The 23,668-nt window shown below is 42.2% G+C and overlaps 3 protein-coding genes across 9 annotated transcripts; 1 reads left to right on the top strand and 2 right to left on the bottom strand.

Moving 5' to 3' along the window:
• Positions 1 to 2,142: 2,142 nt before the first annotated feature.
• LOC115760593 (monocarboxylate transporter 10) lies at positions 2,143 to 14,144 on the top strand. The gene is made up of 3 exons (XM_030702025.1): positions 2,143 to 2,690; positions 10,889 to 12,801; positions 12,870 to 14,144. Exons 2-3 carry the CDS (start codon positions 10,896 to 10,898, stop codon positions 13,022 to 13,024), a joined length of 2,061 nt encoding a protein of 686 aa, XP_030557885.1. The 5' UTR covers positions 2,143 to 2,690; positions 10,889 to 10,895; the 3' UTR covers positions 13,025 to 14,144.
• Positions 14,145 to 14,556: 412 nt separating this feature from the next.
• LOC115760591 (dynamin-like 120 kDa protein, mitochondrial) lies at positions 14,557 to 19,361 on the bottom strand. Of its 6 annotated transcripts, none has more exons than XM_030702020.1 (14): positions 19,261 to 19,361; positions 18,874 to 19,168; positions 18,675 to 18,810; positions 18,282 to 18,398; positions 18,095 to 18,169; positions 17,444 to 18,033; positions 17,008 to 17,381; positions 16,788 to 16,952; positions 16,538 to 16,725; positions 15,444 to 15,930; positions 15,282 to 15,386; positions 15,134 to 15,218; positions 14,865 to 15,069; positions 14,557 to 14,810 (listed from the first exon to the last, which is right to left on the bottom strand). In XM_030702020.1, exons 1-14 carry the CDS (start codon positions 19,287 to 19,289, stop codon positions 14,746 to 14,748), a joined length of 2,916 nt encoding a protein of 971 aa, XP_030557880.1. In that variant the 5' UTR covers positions 19,290 to 19,361; the 3' UTR covers positions 14,557 to 14,745. The 6 variants fall into 6 exon arrangements, with proteins under 6 accessions (XP_030557880.1, XP_030557879.1, XP_030557882.1 ...); XM_030702019.1 differs by having other exon boundaries at positions 15,282 to 15,400; positions 15,458 to 15,930; XM_030702022.1 differs by having other exon boundaries at positions 15,282 to 15,400; positions 15,458 to 15,930; positions 18,107 to 18,169.
• Positions 19,362 to 19,589: 228 nt separating this feature from the next.
• On the bottom strand, positions 19,590 to 23,566 carry LOC115760965 (SNF-related serine/threonine-protein kinase). Of its 2 annotated transcripts, none has more exons than XM_030702556.1 (9): positions 23,388 to 23,566; positions 22,793 to 23,075; positions 22,503 to 22,721; positions 22,259 to 22,434; positions 21,829 to 22,183; positions 21,652 to 21,771; positions 21,471 to 21,597; positions 20,768 to 21,412; positions 19,590 to 20,699 (listed from the first exon to the last, which is right to left on the bottom strand). In XM_030702556.1, exons 2-9 carry the CDS (start codon positions 22,999 to 23,001, stop codon positions 19,977 to 19,979), a joined length of 2,574 nt encoding a protein of 857 aa, XP_030558416.1. In that variant the 5' UTR covers positions 23,002 to 23,075; positions 23,388 to 23,566; the 3' UTR covers positions 19,590 to 19,976. The 2 variants fall into 2 exon arrangements, with proteins under 2 accessions (XP_030558416.1, XP_030558417.1); XM_030702557.1 differs by having other exon boundaries at positions 21,471 to 21,576.
• Positions 23,567 to 23,668: the final 102 nt, after the last annotated feature.

Here is a 23,668-nt window from a genome sequence, read left to right as displayed (position 1 = left end):
TTTTAACAAAAAAAAAAAACAAATTTCCGTTTAAATTCAGATTGTACTATGGAAAAGTACTCAATCAAATTCGATTGGTTTCTTTAATGGTTTTTCATATTATTATTTGCCGAATATATCTAGTTGGATAGTTGCCTGGTATTTCCGAGGGTATTTTCTGTCTGCCACAGCTGAAGGCAAATTAATATGCTTATCTAATTTAATATTCGAACAATTTTTGGGCATTTGTCATTGCAGCCAAAAGATTTGTTCTTGTTGTTGTTGTTGTTGTTTTTTCTGGCTTGGCCCTGCGGCTTATCAATCATAACTGAAAATTGCCGAAAGCGTATTCAACAAGTTGATAGGCTTTTAGATTTGGCTCTCCGCGTCACGTGCCAGACACGATATGGCATTAAAATGCCCATATACATATATATGTGATAGGCTCACAGTCGAATGCATAATTATTGCGCAGAAATTTCGAGAATTGCCCAAAACCAAATTAAAAGTATGCCATGCGATAAGCATAATTCCCCCCCCCCCCCCCCCCCCCCCCCCCCCTCCTCCTAAAAAAAAAAAGAAAGAGCTCTTATTTGAAGTTCATAGCACGCTTAATGAATTCCAATTCCAATTCCGAATTCGCGTGATTTGCGTTTTTGCAGATCTATTTTATGCCCAATCATGCCAGCCCACAGTTAATTTGGCTCGGAGTTTATAGTTTGAAACTATTTCATAATTTCTGGTAATTATTTCAAATTATTGCGCCCAAAAGGAGTGTCTGTGTGTGTGTCATATGCCGGTAAACTGTTAACGACAAAATAAAAAAAAAAAGAAGATAAATTTTAGCCCGAAAACGTGAATGGATCTCATTCAAAATATCTTGTCAGTGGAAAAAGCCAGAGCACACACACACACACACACACACTACCATAATTACGAATACAAATATAAACACAAACGGGCAAACAGGCAAACACGCCTCGTATTCAAGAAGAAAAAAAACTTCTTATTTTCTGTGAAACGAAACTTTAAAATAAGAACTTAAAAAGAAACAAAAAAATGAGCCATCGACAAAGTCAAAGAGGAGCATCGAAATTTGTAGAGTTCTGAAAGAAGAAACACAAACAACAACAACAACAAGATTGATTTCGGTATCGAAATCGCATTGCGTATACGTACAATGTGTGTGCGCGCTTGTTGTTGTTTTTTTTTTCTTTTTTGGCAGGCCATTTTGTATGGCGAGCGCAAAGACGATAGCGAGGGCGAGGGCGACAACAAGAGTGGCCGTATGTCAAAATAGAGAGAGAGAGAGAGAGAGAGTGTGTGTGTGTGTGAGTGAGTGAGAGAGTAAGTGAGCGTGTGTGAGCTTACACTCTCAGCAATTTGGCGTGAGCAAGTTCGTACCCTACGCACAGGCTACCACACTCACATACACACTGCTGCAGTTACACTCACACATGCGCAGCGTCTTAGACATGGGCAGCACGCCATGTTTTTGTAGTTTCGCCGGTTGTTGTTGTAACTGTTTTAATGCTGGCTGACGCTGGCGCTATTGTTGTTGTTGTTGTTGTGTCATTTTCATTCACGACGCCGCATGAACGATAACGTAGCGGATAGAGCAAGTCAAGTGGGTGGGCGGTGCGAGGCGAGGCGCAGCGCGGCGGTTCTGTGTTGTCTGATAATGTGCGTTTACAAGAACGCGCGAACAAGCACGAACAACAACAACAACAACAACAATGTAAAAGCAAATACAAACACTCGCACAAGCAAACATCAAATACAAATACACGCCTCGGCTGTGCGCATGTGTGTGAGTTCTCGTGTGAAGGTGCCTTCGTATCGCGAAGCAGCCTGCTGCGTACTGTTTTTGTGCTGCTTGTGCGGACGGAGTGTTGTTGGTGCTGCTGCTGCTGCTGCTGTCGTGCTGCTGGTGCTGCTTTCTGCTTTGTGGTTTATACTGCCAACACATTTCCATTTCCCTTTAGTTATCTTTAGTCAGTCGCTCGGATCGGTCGGTAAGCGCGCGATCAATACGCAAAAAAAAAAGGCCAAAGCGCCGCTGAGAACAGAATATCAAAACAAGAGCTTAAAACACACAAAAACAGAATAACAAAAATAATAGAATAGAATTGAATAAATATATATGTATACATAAATAAGTATATGTATATATGTGTACACATTTTACGAATCACAACGAATTTATTGAAACGCGTGCCTTTCGCATTCGGAGGCAGGTCGCACATTTCATATGCCACACATATGCAGTATAATACATATAGACACACACACACACACCACACACACACACAAGAGCACACGGGGATCGTACGAACAGCTGCTAAACCGCTACAGATAATCAGATACAGATACATATACTAGAAGTATTTATAAGCGCGTTCGCTCTCCTCTTCTTCGTCTTGCGTTCGGTTCAGTTCAGTTTCTAAATTGAGGCGCTTTTTACAGTTAACTTTCGCTTTTTTTGCTGTGCGCTGCGTTCACATTTGCTTTCGCTTTCTCGCATAAGAAATTCTTTGCACTGCCCACGATCGGGCGCCAGAAATAGCCCAAAAAATCGAAAAAGCCATCGGGCCGGGTTCCAATCTAAACGAAACCGTTTTTTTTGGTTTCTTAACAAATTGAAAGCTGCAACAGACGCCGCAACACGCCAAACACAACAGCAGCAACAACAACATCGTCAACATCAAAAGGTAAGCACAAGAGGGCCAACACGCACACACACACATATACACACACGCGCACACACGCGCACACGCACACACACACTCGCACACGCGGCCAGCTAAATATACAGATACAGATGAATGGCTAAAAAGACTTGGCATTATGCTTGTGTCACATGACCGCGCCCCGTCGCACAGCCCAGCCCCTGGCGCGGCCAGAAACGAGTTTTTTGGCTAAAAGAGTAGTAGAAGAAGAAGAAACAAACACACGTCGCGCCGTCTGCCAACAAACTCCAATTGAGAGACGCGGCGCACACCGGCCGGGACCTTAGTCACAATTTTAATGTTCTAACTTAAAAGAAGATACAAAAAATATATATGTATATGTTTTTTTGTTTTTTTTTTTTTATGTGGCCGCCTGCGTCTTTTGGCCTTTTGCCTGAAGACTCATCATGTTGGCAATACCAGGAATCGGGTACCAGAAACACGTTAACACGTAAACGGCTTTCGAGTGCCTTTTATGGGCGTATTTCGCTGACGTTCTTTCGATGCTGTTTTTGCTGTTTTATTTTTATGTTTTCTGTTTTCCCGTCTTTCCTGAACTTGAACAACAACGGAAGAAAATCAGCTTAAGAATCGATCGATAATAAGCCTGCACTTAAAACACGAATCGAGATACTTTTGCGTATAGTTATGCAAATGTATCTGCAAGAACCGATTCGAGCAATCCGCATTTATCTTAATTGCAGCCGCAATTACCATGCAAATTAAACCAAAAAAAAAAAAAGAAAGAAAAACTGGGGAAAACCCACAAAATTGGACAAAAATAAACAGAAATGAAATAAAATAGTGCGACACACCCTTCCGACCTTCCTCTTACACTTTATCTGCTGACTCACCTGTCGAAGGCCCATCAATGCGGCGCAAACTGGAAGAAAAAAAAAAAACAAAAAACAAAAAGAAACTAAATATGTTGGCATTTGTTCAAGGCCTTCTGCTCTGGCTTTGATCTCTCGCGAAAACTTCTTGGCCTTTGGTTTTTGCCTTAAAAAAAAGTCAACTGCAGCTTGATCCGTTATTGTTAACTCGACTATATCATTTGCATAAACGGGTTGCAGAAAAAAACAAAAAAAAAAAAAAAAAAACAAAAACAATTAACTGTATTAACCATTTCATTTTGATCAATTTCAAGTTGATAAATTTGTGAATGAAAATCGAATAGAGGAAAACAAATGTTGAAATACTCAAAGATAAAGCACATCTAGATAATGTCGCAGAAAAAAGTGAATGCTTGAAATCATATCAAGATGCGGATGCAATTATAATAAAGAGAATACTTGAAGATAAAGACAAATAAGTAAAAGTGATACAGTTGCCTTGGGTGCGACTAGCAGATACCCTGTAGCCAATAACGAGACTTTAAGATAGAGTTTCGATAAGTTTATTTATAAGAGATCAATATATTAGAAGCTGACTCACATAAGCTTTAGCTTTTATAATACTTATAATATTCAAGATGTGCTCAAATACCCTAAGATCATAGAACTTAGATCCTTAGGCAGGTTCCTTAGCTATGAGCACAAAAAGAAAGCTCGAAATCAAGTAAATCTCTTATGAAATGGATTATTATGCAGCTAGAATACTAGAATACTAATAGATGATATCTAGTTGGATATATATATGTATATACATATATCAATAGCAACCCACTTGGCAACTGTTGCCTCGGCATTAGCCTAAAGTTGAAACCAACATATGACATGGGCACGAGCTTAAGAAGCATTAGAACTGTCGGAGATGACGTCGGAGCTGTAACTGAAACTGAGTCAGATGATTCAGATGATTCAGATATTGACCCGAATTGGCCAAGACGCCTGATTACGTTTAAAGCAGCGGCTGTGTGGCTTGTTGTTGGCAAATAGTTTGATTAATTAAAAGCAAAAGCAAAGGCTAACTAGGCTAAGCAGCAAATGGAATGGAATATGTTTAAATAACTAAAGATTGTTAATATATATACTATATGAGTTATTTATGTGCTGTAAACAAGTTTTTCGCATTCACAATGCACCGCAGACAGACAGTCAGTCCGTCAGTCAGTCAGTCCGTCAGTCCGTCAGTCCGTCAGTCCGTCCGTCAGTCAGTCATTCATTGCCAAATAACTGAGGTTTGCGGTTTTTTAGAGGTTTTTTTTATTGGATATGCCCGAATGCGTTTGCGTGTGGTACCTTTTTTTTCTATTTGGAATTGAGCACAGAAAATCTTTCCACAGCTTATGGAAAATGAAAAAAACAGCGTTAATCAGTTAGAAAATATTTACATATTCGCAGCTGATTATGGCCGAGCTGCAGATGCTGCCGAGCTGTTGATTGATAGCTTTGATAATGTGGACGACAATTTTAGAATGCAACTGCAGTTAGTCTTGTTTTTGTTTCAATATTTATATTATATATATATATTTATATTTGCGCATTTGTTATCAGATTCGGTTTCCAATTTCGAAAGCATTTTGGCGCCAATGTCAATGCGATCGGGTCACGAATTTCCACTTGTATCTGTAACTCAGCAGCCGTATCTGTATCTGTATCTGTCGCTGTGTCTGTAAATGTATCTGTAGCTGTAGCTGTATCTGTGCCTAGTTACAGCTTGAACTGGGCACGTGCAGATAACCCAATTAATAATTGATTTTTATATGCACACAAACGGACTTGTAAATCAGTTCTCTCTCTCCCTCCCCCTCTCTCTCTCTCTCCCTCTATCTCTCTCTCTCTCGCTCTCAAATGCAGCTTCCTCAATAATTGCTGACTTTTCGTTGTATTTTCCATAATTTGAACATGTTAATTGATTTGGAATCGCATGCTCCACTTCCGACAAAGAGCGCTCGGCTATATATTTTGGGAGGGTTCCAGTTGCAGTTCGGGTTCGGGTTCGGGTTCGGGCTCTACCATAGACCCGGGCGACCATTGATCGCTCCACTAATTGTTCATTGACACTGGCCAGCACACACAGAGGCCTGACAAGCCTTTGTTCATGCCGATAGTGCCGACAGCAACAGCAACAATAGCTGATAAAGTGCGTCTTACTTCTGCTTCATGCCATACTATATTATATAGTATACATAACATATATGCAAGCTATATCAACTTTATAAACAATGCCTGTATAATCTATGCCACAGCTGTAACAAGATGAAGAACTTATCTTACGTGTTCCAAAGTTTAAATACACTTGCAGACAGAGTTGGACTTTTGCCCTAAGATGCTCGAATGCAAGCATTTACATTAAGGGAAATGTATATTGATTATTATTCAAAAATGATATAGTCCAACTTGACGCTTCGAATTATATGCAAGATTTAAGCCAAAAGGTTTATTGAAAAAAAATTAATAAGGTTTTTTTTTGAATAAGAATTAGATATGAGCCTAGATATGATAACAAAACGAGGTTTTTCCTTTTTTGACTGTTCTATAAAAGAAATATTTGCTTATCTGCTTTGGGCGATCCCATGGAAATAAACTTATCAAATAAATTAATTGAGTTCTCTTAAACTAAAGATAAGGTTATTTATGAAAAGCTTAAGATCTTTCGTTTGTGATAATTAGTTCTTTAGAGCTTTAGTTCATTAAGAGTTTTTCTCATTTACAATTTTTGGTTCTCTTAAGCTTACAATCTCTCTTTTATGTTAAAAAGTTCTGTTCAATTCGAGACACATGGCATTCAAAATTAACCAAATGTTATTTTCCCCAACTTTCTGCACTTCGGTTGCGCATGCGTGACTCATGGACTGTGGGCTATAATTCAGACGGGCTCCAACTGGGTCTGGGTCTGGGTTTGGGTGTGGGCCTGGGTGAAAGGCCGTTCAATGAACTTCAAAGCAAACCAGCAACAACTACAACAACAGCCACGAGCGACAGTTGTTTAAAGTGTTTCACAGAATTTGGGCCAACTATTTGAAGTGGCGCTCACTCAATTAGCCATTCGTTTGGGCCAAAAAGCAATTGCTGTTTGTTGCCTTATTTGGCTGCAGACAACAGGTTGCCGTTCCCGCCAGCACAGAAGCGTCAGCTAATTAATATTTTGAGCAGAAAATCGTTTAATGATCGCTGCACAATGTGGCTAAACACACACACACACACACTTATGCACGCAGACACATGCCACATGTAGCTATAAAGAATTAAAAGGTAAAGCAAAGATGGACGGAAAAGACGGCCGGACATGTACAAACGCATGTTATATAAATGAGATACGCAAACAAACAGAACACAGATACAGATACAGAAATGGTCACATATACAAAGATACAAGATACAGATACATTTACAGATACAGATACTACAAAGATACACTGATACAGATACATTTAAAGATACGGATACACTTAAAGATACAGATACATATACATATTCAGATACAGATACATGTGTACGCATAGTTATGCTAAAAGGAATAACCAGCAACAGGAAAGACAACATGAATACGCTTCTTTTTCCCTCTCTCCTCTCTCTCTCTCTCTCTCTCTCTCTCTCTCTCTCTCTCTCTTTCTCTCTCTCTGTCTCTCTCCCGTTGTCCATATGTTTTTACCTATAATATTTATTAATTCAATCGACGGGCATCAATTTAGGAGCTGTCAACAGTCGCAATTGGCGCTGACAACTGTTCGGTAGACGCCACTGCAGCAGCAGCGAGGGGCACGAGGGGCAGAGTGTGTATAAGTGGAGGAAGGGGGAGAGCGAGATGGGGGAGGGGCTCAGTTGATGGATCGGCGCTTGTGTTTGCGCACAGCGGGATTAGCTTACAACCAGACGAAGGATAACAGCTCCAGGCCACAACTATCTACTGTCTGCTGTACAAATGACATAAACGTGCGGCAGGGCAAAGCAAATAAGAAAACGAGCCTGTCTCTTCTGCAGTTGCACGACTAGCAGATGCCCTGTAAAGAGAGTTAAGCTAAACAATGGAAAAATGGAAAATTTTGTTTATTTTGTGTAAGTTGAGGCAGGAAAAATGGCTACTTAAGTTTTACAACAGCAAAAATACAAAATAATTATATCAAAAACTTTTATGCTTAAAATAAGCATAGCATTTCTTGAAATTAAATTAAGTGCTTTATTTATGTCTTTTACTCAAGTGTAAATTTCGACTCTTACAAAAGTTCTTGTCAGATACAAATTTTCTTTTCAAGATTTAAGTACAAAACTCTACGCTATTCTCTTAGTGTATCTTTTAGGCAAGAAATTGTTTGAGAACAAGTTTCTCGACAGCACATTATGTTTGATTAGAGGGTATTCGGCAAGTTGGTGCATTGGAATGGCAATGGGCAATTGTCTGAAACGAGGAACTGGGCGTGCCCGGCTGTCCACAAGTGGTTAGTACTTGGTACAAAATAACACAAATGGTTCGATTTCGTTCAACAAGTTGACAACGGGCTCTATTTATAGTTGGGATAGCTGCACGGCCAGTCAAGAGCCCAGCAGAAGCCGAAGACGAAGCCGAAGTCGAAGCACTTGACCGGCTTCTTTGGGCACAGTTTGCGCAATGTGCTGAGCCATTTCCTAGGGGCGACCGGCCACTTCTGGGCTGGCCATTGGGCACATGAAATACGAGACCCGCTCTTCAATATAATAATAATATTGCATAATAAACAAAAGTGTTAAAGACGAACGGACTTGTATATATGCATATATATGGCAGGCCATAAACCGTCGACAACAATAATCAAGGAAATCAAATAATCGAATATTATTGGACGAAAAGTCACATGCCAAGCGGGTTGCCAAGTGGCTGAGGCTTTATCATGTATGCGACGCCGATAGGGCCACAAATCCGGCTAAGGTCGTCTTATCTGCACCCAAATAGTTGGCCAAAAGCAAATCTGGTCAAATCAATTGATTTACGCCGCACGTCCCACAATTTTAGGGTATTTATAATATTTGCCACAGTTTACGAGCAGACAGTAAACTATTTACAATCCTCTAATCAGCAGCTAATCGCCAGGTTTTATTTTCTTCTTTTTTTGTTTAAAAAAAACCTACGTCCGGGGTTGCCAGGCAATAAAAAACGGTTCAGGGTTGTCGTGTGCACTAAATTATTCGAATAATTCATTTTTATGAAGTGCTTGTTAATTTGCATATAAAACAAATCTCTGGCATCGTAAATCTTCGCCTATCTGCCCAGAGATAGGAACTTGTCTAGCTTTATATGGATGGATTATAGGGATTGGTTCGTATCAGGACCTCGTATCTATATAAAATGTATATAGCATAAATCATATATGTAAGCATATGGCCGTGTTAAATAGCAAGCGAGTCGAAAGTCGGAAATGCTTACAGTTTGAACCAGCTGGCTGGTTCGCTTCGTAAAGCTTGAACACACGTTGTTGCTTCACATATTTTGATAAGATTTGATCAAACAATTTAGTTTTTAATTCAAAATTGCCCTTTGTTCTGAACTTATTGAATAACTTAAATATTTTCATATACATGATTCGGGCTATATTTGAACTCTATCCAAAATTGGCATCTGGCGAAAAATGCTCAGACAAGTCCCATTGTTGGAGTTAAGGTAATTTATGCTTTAGGACCAGCTTAATTCTAGTCTAAAATAATTGTTTTTGATTTGAGTTTAACAAGGGGTTTGCCTTTAAAGTTAATATATAAACTGGAATCAGGGCTCGCTTCGGCTTAATGTCTGTAAATTATTGTGGAACTAGCTGAGGAAAATTCTTGACAGCCTGGCAACAAGTTTTATGGAAATGACCATCATATATAGCACACATCTCATCCCTATGATATTTCATTTTGATTAAAACAATTAAAACCTTTTGTAAGCCCAACAAATTCATCTCTAGCCTGATTATATATAATAGAAGTCTGGCCAAAAGTCAGCGAACATTTGAGCACATTTTGGCGGACAGAACCAACATTTTGTAAGCCAAATAAATGTGTCGCAACAAAATGTTGCAGTATATTTCAGTTTATGGCAGCCATAAGCCAAATAGCCCGTGCATCCAGATCCAGCAGCAGATTAGATAAGCCCAAAAATAAAGCATCAAGGTCGTTCGCTTTTTAGCGGGTGCAAAGAAAACAAGTGCTAAAAAAACATTTTTAAAAAATTAAAAAATAAGAATGCCAAATTGTTTGTCTGAGAAAATTGTTGGAAAATTGACGGACAAGCTGGGCGCATAATTATTGAAAATTCTATAAATGTTTTTTGCTAAATTGTTTTCGCTTTTTCGTTGCGATTGTTTTAAGCAGCTTTTGACGCAGTTTGTTGTTGTTGTCGTTTGCTTGACATTGGCACTGGCACTGAAAATGAGTTGGAGGAGGACGTTGACGTTTGACACCCACCCCCATTCTATAAACGCCCACCCCCCCTACACACACACACAAACACACACACACACAACACAACAATTGACGTCGTTGAAATAAACAAAAGCTAAGCATACATATATCCATAGCTAAAGATAGAGATAGAGATACAGATACAGATACAGATACAGATACAGATACAGATACAGATACAGATACAGATACAGATACAGATACAGATACAGATACAGATACAGATACAGATACAGATACAGATACAGATACAGATACAGATACAGATACAGATACAGATACAGATACAGATACAGATACAGATACAGATACAGATACAGATACAGATACAGATACAGATACAGATACAGATACAGATACAGATACAGATACAGATACAGATACAGATACAGATACAGATACAGATACAGATACAGATACAGATACAGATACAGATACAGATACAGATACAGATACAGATACAGATACAGATACAGATACAGATACAGATACAGATACAGATACAGATACAGATACAGATACAGATACAGATACAGATACAGATACAGATACAGATACAGATACAGATACAAATACAGATACAGAACAGCTATAGATACAGATACATTAACATTAACAGCCACATTTACAGCTACAAATGCACGATAAATACGCAAGAGAACCCACACGTGACTAATTATAAATATAATATGGCACATATAGTATATATATTGAAAGGGAAAGCCGATTTGCGTTTAAGGGGGCGTATGCGCAATCTGTGTGAAGGTTGCCCGCGAATATTTGTGTGGGCGAGCTGATAAATATACATTCGCATAACAATTATATCGCGACATTCATTATTAATAAGTATATTAATATAGTATATATGTATATATTTTGCAGCTAGGCAATGCCCACGCAGCATACAAGATCGCAGGACGAGCTGGCGGCGGCCAATGCGCTCGTGTCCAAGCATCCGGCTAACAAGCCGGAAGCGGACGCTGGCGAGGAGGAGGAGGAAGAGGATATTGATACGGCAGCGGTTGTGGTGCCGCCGGATAGCGGCTGGGCCTGGGTGGTAATGGTTGCCTCCTTCCTCTGCTGCACGGTCATCGACGGCATCGTCTTCTGCTCGGCCATCATTCAGAATGACCTCATCAACGAGTTCCATGTGAGCAAGTTCTATGTGACCTTCGTCTCCTCGCTGCTCAGCGGCTGCTATCTGATGGCCGGTCCGTTTGTTAGCGCCTTGGCCAATCGTTTTGGCTTCCGTCCGGTGACCATTGCCGGCGCCATCTTTGCCTCGATCTGCTTTGGCCTCTCGTACTATGCGACCAGTGTGGAGTTCCTGTTCATCGTGTATGGCGTGCTGGGCGGCATTGGCTTCTGCATGGTCTATATACCTGCCGTGGTCATCATTGGTTTCTACTTTGAGAAGTATCGCGCACTGGCAACGGGTGTAGCGCTCTGCGGCTCCGGCGTGGGCACCTTTGTCTTTGCCCCGCTGACCGAAGTGCTGCTCCAGAAGACCGGCTGGCGCATGACGCTGGCCATACAGGGACTGATGATCCTGTCGTGCGCCGTCTTTGGCCTCGCCTTCCGTCCCATTCAGCCCATTACGCTGGGCGTTACCAAGGACGGAACTGTCATCGACGACGAGGAGAAGACCAAGCTGAATGGCCACGGCAATACGGTGGCTCCGACACCGCAGCTGCATCAGGCGGCGTTCACGAAGCCGCTGCCGGAGGGTCGCTTCGCCTACTCGATGCCCAACTCGGCGCACAACACCTACATGGGCGCCTCGCAGCGTCATCATTACCCGACGGCGGCCGAGATCTTTAAGGGCATGAATCTGGAGCGTCGACCATCGGGCCAGGCCAGCAAGGGCACCGAGCTGAAGCAGCTGCGCAAGTCACAGCCAACCACGCCCAATGGAGATCCACAGCAGCTGACCTTCAATCTGCACAAGGAGCTGACCACCGTGGGCGAGAACGAGGAGGAGGCCGAGAACGATAATCTGCTGGAGACGGAGGCCAAGCCGGCCAGCATACAAGCGCGCCGGCACACCGTGTCGGGCCGTCGGCCACAGGATCTGGCCAAGCGCGGCGCTGGCGGCGCCCATGAGCAGGCCCATCATCCGGGCCAGTCGCAGTCCTCGTCGCGTCCCATGTACAGAGATGACATCTTCTTTACGGGCTCGCTGACACGCATACCGCAATACCAGTCGCAGACCTCGCTAGCCTACCACATGTCCGTCACTCGGCTGCCCACCAAGCAGGATATGCTGGAGGACAGACAGAAGGGATGCCGCATCTGTCCGGAGGCCGTGCGTCGCACGCTCTCCACCATGCTGGACACCAGCCTGCTCAAGTCGCCGGCTTTCATGTGCCTGGCCTTCAGCGGTTTCCTGACCATGATGGGCTTCTTTGTGCCCTTCTCCTTTCTGACGGATCGCGCCGTCGCCGGCGGCATGGACAAGGATTCGGCTGTTTCCATCATTTCCGGCATTGGCATGATCAACACGATCGCTAGGATTGTCTGCGGCTCGATGAGCTCCTTCCCCAGCGTCAAGCCGCTGTGGCTCAACAATGTCGCGCTCACCGCCGGCGGCCTGGCCACCATCTTCAGCGGCGTGGTCATCAATGCCACCACCCAATGGTCGTTCGCTGTGCTCTTTGGCATATGCATTGCCTGCTTCTCGGCGCTGCGCTCCCTGATTGCCGTCGAGCTGATTGGCCTGGACAAGCTGACCAATGCATTCGGCTTCCTGATGCTCTTCCAAGGTCTCGCCGCCACCATCGGCAGTCCCATAGCGGGTAAGTCAACATGGAACGAAAGTGAATCCAAATGGATTGCTCATCTCTCTTCCACTCTCTCATTGCAGGCGCCTTGTATGCGGCCACCAATAGCTACAATGTGGCCTTTTACTTTGCCGGCGGCCTCATCCTGCTGTCCGCCTTCCTGTGCTATCCGCTGACCTACATCTCCAACTGGGAGCAGCGGCGCAATGCCAAGCACGAGCCGCTGCCCACGGCCTAAAAAATGGTAGCAGCAGCAGCAAAAAAAAGAACCCAGGCGACAATAAATGATAACGCTCCATTTGTCCCATTAAGTGGTTAGTTTAACACTAATTGCCAATCACTCGATCTTGTTGAACAGCAGTTGAGAAGAAGAAGCAGTAGCAGTAGCTGAAAAACCAGCTGAAAAAGTAACTGAAGAAGCAGCGAAAAGCGAACATGCTTGAAGCATGTACTTGATATGTCGTATTTGTCTAGATCTAGATTAGGTAGCCTTAGTCTAAGTGTAATGTTTGTGCCTTTTGCTTTATCGAGTGCCTCGCCTCAATCTAAACACACACCAACACACACACACACACACACAGTACATGCCTAGATCAAGCTTTATTTATTATAGATTGATCAATTTGTAACTAAACATTTTTTCTACATATACTATAACACATATATAACATGTTCAATCTTAAGTACTCACCATGTTGATGGGTGTGCCGGAAAACTAAGATGATGATGAGCATAATGATGATAACGATGATGATGATGATATATATATATCATATTTAGCAGCTGAGCACATGGCTGGGCCACAATTCGACTGCCAATTTAAGAGATGAGGACGTTGCATTTGTTTAATTCAATAAGTTCGACTAACTAAATTGTTAGCTACTGCTCCAGACTTGTTACATAGTTTGTACATATCTAAGTTCTAGTTTGTAAGCCAAACACACACACACACACACCTTGCTGTTGTTGTTGTTGTTGTTGTTGTTGTTATTGTTGAGGTCATTGCACCCAACTATCCAAATCCAACTTCAGAACGCCTCGTTGGCTGATTATGAAAAACAAACAAAACCTGGAAAATGTGTGTTGCTCTGGCACACACACATCTAAATATATATACACATACAGATAGATAGTTATACACATACTCAAGCAAGTTATGTAAAAACATTAACTGATATACTATATAGTATATATATATACTATAAGAAAAAGAAGAGAAGAAAACAACACAGCAGACTATACGAGTAGTTATCTTTTATCTATCTAGTTTATTTAACAGTTATATACATTTTACAACAAACAAAAAACAACATTTAGGTAATTTACAAAATTTAAAAATATGCGTTTTTATTTTAAAATATATTCTATATCAAGTTATAAATTGATTACAGACTGATAACTATTCATTTTTAGCTACATTTTGATTAACTTTAGAATTCCACGTTTCCTATATATATATTCCATATATTCTTTACGAGCTCAGATACTATGCTAAAACAAAAACCTTTACAGGAGCGAAAATTGAGAAATTGACTGGAACTATATACTGTTCATTCAAATATTTGTTTCCTGGTAGAATTCCTATAGAAGTGATTCTTTATTCGTGTCTATAAAACTTTTATTAAACATTGGTAATTTCCACCTTAATATTCTCATAGACAGTAGACTCATAGTCTCTTAAAGATGGCCCAATTATCCTTGGAATTTGGTTGTCTGATCCTTGCAAGAATATACAAAAGTGCCTAATGAAACGCATTTGTTTTTAAATACAAACTAACAATCCTTTATTACTCATTGCTGCACAAAATAAGCGTAATAACTAAACAATAAGGAAAATCGTTATGAACAAGTCGTGACTGTGATTATAAACGTTTCGTTTTGTTTTGTTGTTTTTGAGCTTAAATTAAAACATTAAATAGATAACGCAGTTGTGTCTTTGGTCATGGCACACCATATAGCCTATTTTTCCTGATTCAATGAATTAATGAACTCCTCCAGTTTCTCCTGAATCTGTCGTACTTTAACTGCAAGAAATGCGTTTAGAATATTCTCAAGTACACGCGGGAATATCTACTTACTTAGCTCCTCGGCCAGCTGCACCCGTTTGCCTGTGAGCAGGTGAGCTTTCCGCTCCTCATCGTCACTAAACTCATCCAGCACCGCCTTGATCTCCTTGTCCAGGCGTCGCGCCTCCCGATTGATAACCTGCTGTCGCAACGCATTGCCCGTCACCTTGATGACCTGCTGTATGCGCCAGAAGAGTACCACATCACTGCAGGAAACCTGTGGAGACCAGAGAGGATTATTATGCAAGGCTTGGAAAGATTATTGCCTAGCATAAACATACCTCACACTCGGCGCCTTGTTGCGTGTACAGATAGTACGCTTTGCGGCAATCCTTCGCCCGCTGCAACGCCTGCTGCAGAAAGTGTCTAATGGTAATCAAAGGATCTAAATAAGAAAAGTGCTTTCAAATGATAATGTGAGCTACGCACTTTCTGTAGACTGGGAACCATGTTTGACGTATATAATCCGTGTCCACCTCTACGTTATCCCGCTGCAGATTCTTGCGCACCGTTGTCAGCTCATCGTAACTTAGGCTGGGTAAATGTTTCTACAATAAAAAACTTCTTGAATAGTTTAAGGACTCAACTTACTTGGCCATACGCACCACATCATTCTTGAGTATTTTGTCCAGTTCACCCTTGACGCTGCGTCGCTTTTGCTGATCCTGCGTAAGCGACTTCCAGTGCGCGAAACGCGTCCACGGTCCGGGTCCAAACATTTGGGACAATGTTTCGTCGGTTTGCACCAGCTTGGTGTTAACAGAGTTCTCCAGGAATTTAACCGCCTGATCCCATTCCGTTTTGTCGTGCACAAAGCGATCCTCCAGTGTGTTTAGCTGGATCACCCGCAGCATATCTATGGCCTTGTCCTCCCAGCTATGCCGACGTATGGCTTCGTCCACAACGGCCGCCTTGAGCTGATCGAATACATTATCGTGATCGTGCGCTTTCTTTGCTCGCTCCATCAACGATATGAACTCTTGCTGAAGTGCCTCCCAGCCAGCCTCCACCGATTTGGCGGGCAACGCCTGCTCCGCCCACTGCCGCAGCTTAATATCCACCATGGTATTGAAGGAATCTATAAGAACAACATTACAGAAGTTAAGTCTCTCTGATAATCTGTGGTTTAATAGAGCATAGAAATAGATGCGAAAATGATCAACAAAACGACAAAAACACATTTGGTAAAAACTCGGCCAATGCTGGAGATTTGCCTAATTAATCTCTTTTTAGTGTGTTCATTGATCAAATTAACGCTGTTTAAATTAAAATATCGGGTTAAACGTGTTCCTTGGCAAGATTCGCGTCGAAATTCGGTATATATCGTAAATCTTGAAATCACACTTTCCGGCAAGTACGCGCCTTATTCGCACATGACTCCGAGAAATAAAAATAAAAGCAAAAAACTCGCTGAATCACTTTTTTTTGGAAATATACCCGATTAAATGGCGCTAATGAAAGTGGAATTGGGAAGTACACACAAATTATATTTAAAGACATGATTCAAAGGAAAGGAGATACGCGAATTGAAACTGGTTTCGTTTTCGCTGATTACGCGTGTGATTCCCTCATCTGAATTTCCAGCTAACACATAAACACAGACACGTAAATGGTGGATGGTTCTGCCCCCCATCGAAGCGTTGGGCTTGGCTTAGAACTTAATACTTATATATACAAAATATTACTTTGAGAACCTGACTGTGCAGCGGGTAGGTAAACATTTTCGAAGACATAATTCGATAGTTTCTCCCACAGCTTGGCAGTGAGTGCATCATCCCATTTCTTGGCTGAGATCTGTGACAGTGTAACAACTTCGTCCAGTATTTCGCCCTTGGCCTTATCAAATAACTCATCACGGCCAGATTCGCGTAGTCTATAAAAAGCATGCCATAAATATCAAGTTTTCTAAATCTGTTACTTGTCTTTTTTGCTCACCTGGGAAAGTTGTTTTTCCACTCGGTTTCCAGATTAAATCTGGTCGCCTTAAATGCATCCGCCTGCTGTTCTATAGTTTCGCGCACCATCTTCCAGAAACGATCGGAAACGGCTAAGCTCAGATTTCGACTCGTCACCTGGTGTGGCATGATAACCCCGCGTCGACTGCAAAGATGATCGAGATATAGCGACAATCATGCACTGAATACCTTTTACTTACTGAAATAGCTTGGAATTCTTAAAAAAGTCCTCTTCGTACTGTCTTATAGCATCTATGCTGTCATCCTTGCGTCCGCGTCCCGTGACAACGGCATAGTAGCCCAGCGCCTTCATGGGAAACAGTTTACCTGAGAGAATTTTTCTTATTCTATCAGGATCCGCCAACTCCTCGGCCAAATCAACCTTGGTAAGTACAAATATTGTCCGACGACCCAAGGGATCACATTGCATGACCAAGTCGGTGACATTGCTGCGCTCCGCATCCACAGAGCCATCCTGTATGCACAGTATAATCGCATTTGGATTGCTCATGTAATGCTTTGTCATTTGGTGAATGGAGTCCTTGGTGTCCGATGCCATATCGACTGTCATGGTCTAAAAATAATTGAAACAATGTTACGATTACGATTCTTTGATTTAATCCCTTACTTACGTACCGAAATGATGCCTGGCAAATCGACCAGCACCATGCGTTGCAGTCCAGGGCCTTTGACGGTCATCGCAATCACCTCATTGCTCACCGTCTTGCCGCCTCGCACAGAGGCGCGCATACGGAACTCCACCTCGCGACGCAGATCAGCCAGATCAGACTCTTTGGTTAAATCGTACTCACGATCCGTGTCACGAAACTGGGCCACATGATAGGGCCCCTCGGCCAGCGTTACCTTAACAGGGGCACGTGTCATCATTTCGCCGCTGCCACGTGGAAAGATGCGCGCCTTGGCTATAGACTCTAGCACAGATGTCTTGCCGCTACTCTGATCACCGACCACAACAACTCGCGGCAAATGATCGGCCATGGTGTAGCCCGTATCATAGCCGGACAGTTCGTCTAGCACTTCGGAGTACATGTCAATTAATGATTTCTTAATTCGCTTTGCCGTCGTCTTTTTGTTTGTTTTAAGTATGAGATATTGCTGACGCAGCTCCCGATTCTCCTTTTCCATTTTCTCGAGCTCCTTTTGATATTTGATCTGCACATTCATAATTTCAGTCTGAAGCGTTTCCACTTGGCTCTGCAGTTTCTCTGAAAAATAAACAATGGGTAAAATAAATATTGTGTATGCCATCAAAACTCTATATCTAACCATATTTCTTACGACTTTCGTCTGCGGGTATGCCCAGAGCTGCAACCGTTGTCTTGGACCTGATATCCTCCTTGGCTGCAATTGAGTTTGAAACAGGTATATAATTAGTTAAATAGTTGGGCGAACATAAATTCTCTCACTTTAAATGCATTATGTTCGGCAAATTGATTTGAAATGTGTAACCTACTTTCGACAATTTGATTTCCTTGATAGTCGGCCGCTTCAATTGCATCGTCCAGGCGAGAATCGAACCACGAGCGCCATTCCGACAATTTATCTTCGCCAAGCTGCTTGAGCCTCGGATCTACAAGCAAACCCCAATATCATCAATAACAACATTCTCAGGCCAAACTCAAGCAATATGCCCCAGCGAAGTGTATTGAATACAAATGTCAAAATCAAACCAAACGGTCAAAAAGCAGGCGAGTGAATAAATTATTAAGAAACACAAGTATATGCGAATTATGGTGCATCGTTAGAGACTCGCTTAACCCTCTACCCCATTAACCAACTAACTGTTATGGCAATTTAAAGTGAGAGATTAGGCATAGATTATAAGCCCGGCGTAAGAGAAACTCACCGATGTCAATGGCATTCTTAACTACGCTGCCCATTTCAATGAGATTCTGAGAGAACTGACTCCATCTCTCACCCTGAGGCAGTGCATCCTCTAGCCACTTCATATCGGGTAGCCCCTCCTTCCAATCCTCGTATTTCTGCACGTGTACAATTGCAATTTGCACATTATATAACAATGGGCAGCTAGATTTTCTACTCACTTTGCTCAATGAAACGCCACCGCCAATGGCACCGCCCAGCACAAGGTATCTCAGCTTGAGGGCGCCTCTTAGAATACGTACCACGAACATGCCGTAGCCGCGGGAGTGGGGCGGTATTGTCCAGCCTCTCGCTTGGTTGCCAGCAAGCAGAAACTGTTCGTGACTGCGACTGTGGTGCTGCTCCCATTGGGGGCCTGCACCGTTGCGGCGAGGTTGCCGGGTGATGTTGCATAGCGTGGAATGATTGCAGCAGATCACCTTGGTGGAGTAAACAACGGCTTTTCTTGCGGTTCGCCTGCAAATGCGAATTCGACATGGGGAGAGGCGATGACGAAATCGGCGTATGAAAATTGCCACCGGCTTGAGATTGCCACGTGCGATGCTTACCGGTATGTGTTCTGATAGATGCGCAACATTATTGCTTTTTGAGGCTACAGTTTTCACACAGTTTACTATGCCTATATTCCTTTAAATATTATTTTCAATTTTTTCTCCACAAAAATTTCATAATAGTGATGAGCGCCTTGCACGTACCTGTTACTTAACATAAGCAGCGAGAAGTAACCAGTTACAGTTGTACTTATGACTCATAAATTAGTATATTGCACATCTCTAGTTGGTGGGAACTCGATTATCGATTATCGAGACACAATCGATATAAATCAAAAAGCGGCGCGCAAAGTTGAAACCCTCAAGTTTCAGTCATTCTAAACATGTTTTATGGTGTTTATATTATTGACTTTATTTGAATTGGTTTGTACATTGTACGCACACACTTATCGCCATAGAATACAAACACTTATTCGGAAATGCACGAAAACTAATTGTGCGAATGGTGTTTCGAGATTAGGCAACGTTCTCATTAGTAAATGAGTTTAGCATAATGTCAAAAAATGTGCCTTTTTTTATTGCTAGTTAAAGATTGCATAATAAATTAAATTACTCTACAGCTAATATTAAATTGTCGTATATGTAATTTTATAAACTTTTTGCTTTTCCTTTTTCTGTTTTTTGTTATACATACACGTACATGCATATTTCCTACATATTTTCTACGTTTTAAGATTTAGAATGCACTTTGCAGCTATTTTTAACGATAACTATTAAGAAAAGTTCACTACCGGAAAATACTTTCCGAGCCTACGAATTTTCTTCATAGTAACAAAGCATTTAGAGCCAGTAACATGTATTGCTTTGGTAAGGCTTTTATCTTCCAAAATCAAATCGATTTCCTCGATTGAGTTTAGATTATAAATATCTTTTGGTGTTTCGTTGGATTTCTTTTTGTTGGTGTTGGTGTTGCTGTTATTGTTATTGCTGCTACTACTGTTGTTTCTGTTGTTGTTGTTGTTGTTATGATTAAAGATATTATAGTTCTTACTATAATTGTTGTCATTAAAATATTGCTTTTGCTGTAGCGTTGCTTTGGCTGCATTCAATGTGTTCATAATTTGGTCCGTGGTATCTTTGTCCGGCCTGATTTCGGGCTCCTCGTCATATTCTTCTTTAGTTTCGGCAACTGAGAATGTGTTTAAATTGAATAATGAATTTCTTTGCTCGATATGTTGTTGGCATGTCGCAGCTGTTGCACCACCGGCGGCTGCCGCTTCATTTATATAGCTGCGGTGACGCAGTTCGTACTCCTGAGCCTCTGTAATGCGATCCAGGGATTGGCTTTCGCGAATGCGCCGTCTTCGCGTTGTTGTGGTACAATCTAAAACCGCCAATTGCTGTTTTTCCGCTTGGGAATGTTTATCAACATGTTCCTTATGCTGTTTCCTATTCTTTTGTGTGTGAGATTTTCGTGTTTCCTCGGATTTATTTGGCTTGAAAAGTAATGATAGAGAAATGTATTTAAATATGAGCTTATTGCTGCTGCTCGTGCACGATTTACCTCTTTATACTGTCCCTGCTCCTCCTTCTTGCCACTCACGCCAGAATTACTATTTGAAATGAAATTGGCACCGCTGCTATTGGAGCCGGGTGGTGGATACAATTGATCCTGCGAGTCGCTGGAGTCATCATGTGAGTCTCGCCGATGCATACGAAATCTGATGGGAGTATCGCCAACAAATTTGTTAATCTTCTTCTTGTTACGTGTCTTTGTATCATCGTCCGATGCCTCGGAGCTGCTGCATGACGGCGTACGTATCTTGTTCAACTTTGTACGGCGATGCGTCAGCACAGGATTCTTGCTACTGCTGGGCAATGGCTTTAGCTTTCCAATCTCTAGTTCTTTTAGGCCACTTAATGTATCCTCATCCACCTTGGCACATTTTTCCATTTGCTTTAGCTTTTGAGCAAGCGTCGTATCAACGGACACGACAATCTTTGTGCGAGTATTTGTTGGCACATCGGCTGCTGATACAGGTGCTGACGAACTGCTGCGCTCCTGCACCGAGCGATTAAGGCGTCCATCGGAAATAGACTCGCGTCGCGTTGAAGCCACTTTTAGCTCATTTCCAATGCCACAGCCCTCATTGGCGGACTCCTCTTCGTCCTCCTCCCGCACAATACTGCATTTGCGAGTTCGCTTATCCTAAGATCATTTAATTAATAAGAGCTATCAATTTTTTGTTCGTATGCTGAAAACTTACGGGCTTGGCATTATCATTGCCAAATTGTGCTGCCGGCGTCACATTAATGCTAATAGGCACAACTACTTTGGGACTTTCCGTCGGACTCGGCTTATCTGCGACGGGCCTGCGATTAACGTCACCCAGTCTAAATGATAAGCAATATGTATATATAAATAAAGGTTTACGTATATCGACTCACTTTAGGCCAGCCTCTAGAAGCTTTTGCTTCTGTGCCTCCTCTCGCCGCCGGCGCAAACGAAGTTCAGCCAACAAGAAATATGTGGCCGTAATATGATTGTACTTGTTTTTATCCAGAGCTCTGCATAAAAATATTGCATTAGTAAAAATATTTATATAAGCTTGACCGTATACTGACTGCAGTATCTCTTCCTTGGACGCAATGTTTCCGTTTATCATTTTCTGTATAATAAAGGCATGATCCTCTTCGCTTAGCTGCTCTCGGCTGACCAGTGGCAGTGAATGCTCCACAGAGTCGGGCTCATCGGTTTGCTTAAGCCAAGCTGATGATGCGATTTCCTCAACAGTGGCGCGTTTCTTTGGATCTCGCACCAGCATTGTTGCAATTAAGCTGCGACATTCTTGTGTCACGTGCGAAGGCACCGTGTACTTGCAATCCATAATCATGGTCAGCGTCTCGGAATCGTTGGCCTTCTCAAAAGGCGCCTGGCCACAAACCAGCATATACAGTATAACGCCCAGTGACCAAATATCTAACAGATAATGTCAATAATTAAAAAAAGAGCTTATCATGTGATAAACGAACGCACACACACAGATATACATACCTACGGCGGGCGCATCGTATGAATCGCCCAATAGAATTTCTGGGGCCGAATATGCGAGACTGCCACAAAATGTCTCCAGCTTTTGGCCCGGCGAGAATTTGTTGCTAAACCCAAAATCCGTGAGCTTGACGAGGCCCAACTTTTCGAAAAATACGACATTCTCCGGCTTCAAGTCTCTGAACGAGTCACGGCAAAAGGTTACGTAAAATGTATGCGTTTGTTTCTATGAATAATCTATGCTTACCTGTGCACTACGTGCAGCTGATGACAGTACGTGATCGCGCGAAGTATCTGCCGGAAATACTTGCGCGCCAGTTCCTCGCTCAGTCCGGCATCGTGTTTCATTATATAATCATAAAGATCGCCACCATCGCCCAGTTCCAGCACCAGATATAGCTTGGTCTGTGTGTCAATGACCTCATAGAGCCGCACCACATTTGGATGCTGGACTAGTTTCATGCAGCTGAGCGGAGATAAGATAAAGTTTGGTCAGATTCTGTGTGCTATAATATTCAAATGCAATTTGTGGCTCACCGAACTTCCTGAAACAAATGCGCTTTGGACACCTCGTCTAGCTTTGTCTTATCGACGACTTTCACTGCCACTTTGGCACCCGTGAACACATGTCGGGCCAGCTTCACAACGGCAAAGTGGCCCGAGCCGAGGGTCTCCTCTAGATCATATAGTCCAGCAATCTTGCCATCGCACAGCCCCCCGCCAACCGGTTGTGTTTCCAAGGTCATGATCCTGCTTATCTCTGCCACTGACTGGCCCTGCGAGTTGACTTTGCAATTCTCTGAGTTTAACTGAAAAACCACTAGAAATGCATTTTTTATGAGTGGCCCGTTTTAGTACAGTACTTCACAACGACAGGCGGTGCACACAGCTTGAAATTGAAATATTATGTTCTAAATATTTTATGATGGCACTCATTGTGTATAATTCATTTGGTTTTATAACACTTCATCTCATTATAGCTCATTCTCTACACAGTCTATTTATTAATATGATTTCCAATCAGCATAAAAGTTTTCACTTTTGTGTCCTGTGTCTAAGGCAGGAATAGCAGTGCACTTAGGGAACAGGGTCGTTATACAAGGGGGACGCAATGGGGCAGGGCTGTTGTTACCGTTTTCCAGCAGCCGATGCACGCAAAACTATAATGTAGGCTCCATGTTGCGGTCTGTTATTGCGAACTTTGCTCTTAAGTTGCCGTTTTAAAGTGTCCTTTAATACACTTTGCTGTTTATCACACAAGAAAAGTACTTATTTTAAACCTTTTGTGTATACTAGAGTTGTATCGAATCGTTCGGAATAAGTTCGATCGAACGACTCACCTAACTGGACGTCCTCGACAGTCGTTCATTTAGTTCTAGTTCGCATTTATTTTTCTGCTGCCCTGAGCTAACA

The sequence above is a fragment of the Drosophila novamexicana genome, unplaced genomic scaffold (assembly GCF_003285875.2).
Source record: "Drosophila novamexicana strain 15010-1031.04,08,12 unplaced genomic scaffold, DnovRS2.1 tig00000462-arrow-pilon, whole genome shotgun sequence".
In the NCBI taxonomy this organism is placed as follows: Eukaryota; Metazoa; Arthropoda; class Insecta; order Diptera; family Drosophilidae; genus Drosophila; species Drosophila novamexicana.
This window is presented reverse-complemented; position numbering and strand designations above follow the sequence as displayed.

Coding starts and splice junctions, on each gene's coding strand:
- LOC115760593 (XM_030702025.1), top strand. CDS start 10,896: ATGCCCACGCAGCATACAAGATCGCAGGACGAGCTGGCGGCGGCCAAT. Junction 12,802..12,869: donor CATCGGCAGTCCCATAGCGG/GTAAGTCAACAT, acceptor CTCTCATTGCAG/GCGCCTTGTATGCGGCCACC.
- LOC115760591 (XM_030702020.1), bottom strand. CDS start 19,289: ATGTTGCGCATCTATCAGAACACATACCG. Junction 16,953..17,007: donor AAGAATTCCAAGCTATTTCA/GTAAGTAAAAGG, acceptor TCATCTTTGCAG/TCGACGCGGGGTTATCATGC. Junction 15,070..15,133: donor AACAAGGCGCCGAGTGTGAG/GTATGTTTATGC, acceptor TGGTCTCCACAG/GTTTCCTGCAGTGATGTGGT.
- LOC115760965 (XM_030702556.1), bottom strand. CDS start 23,001: ATGACCTTGGAAACACAACCGGTTGGCGGGGGGCTGTGCGATGGCAAG. Junction 21,772..21,828: donor TCCAAGGAAGAGATACTGCA/GTCAGTATACGG, acceptor ATTTTTATGCAG/AGCTCTGGATAAAAACAAGT. Junction 21,413..21,470: donor GCAATGATAATGCCAAGCCC/GTAAGTTTTCAG, acceptor AAATGATCTTAG/GATAAGCGAACTCGCAAATG.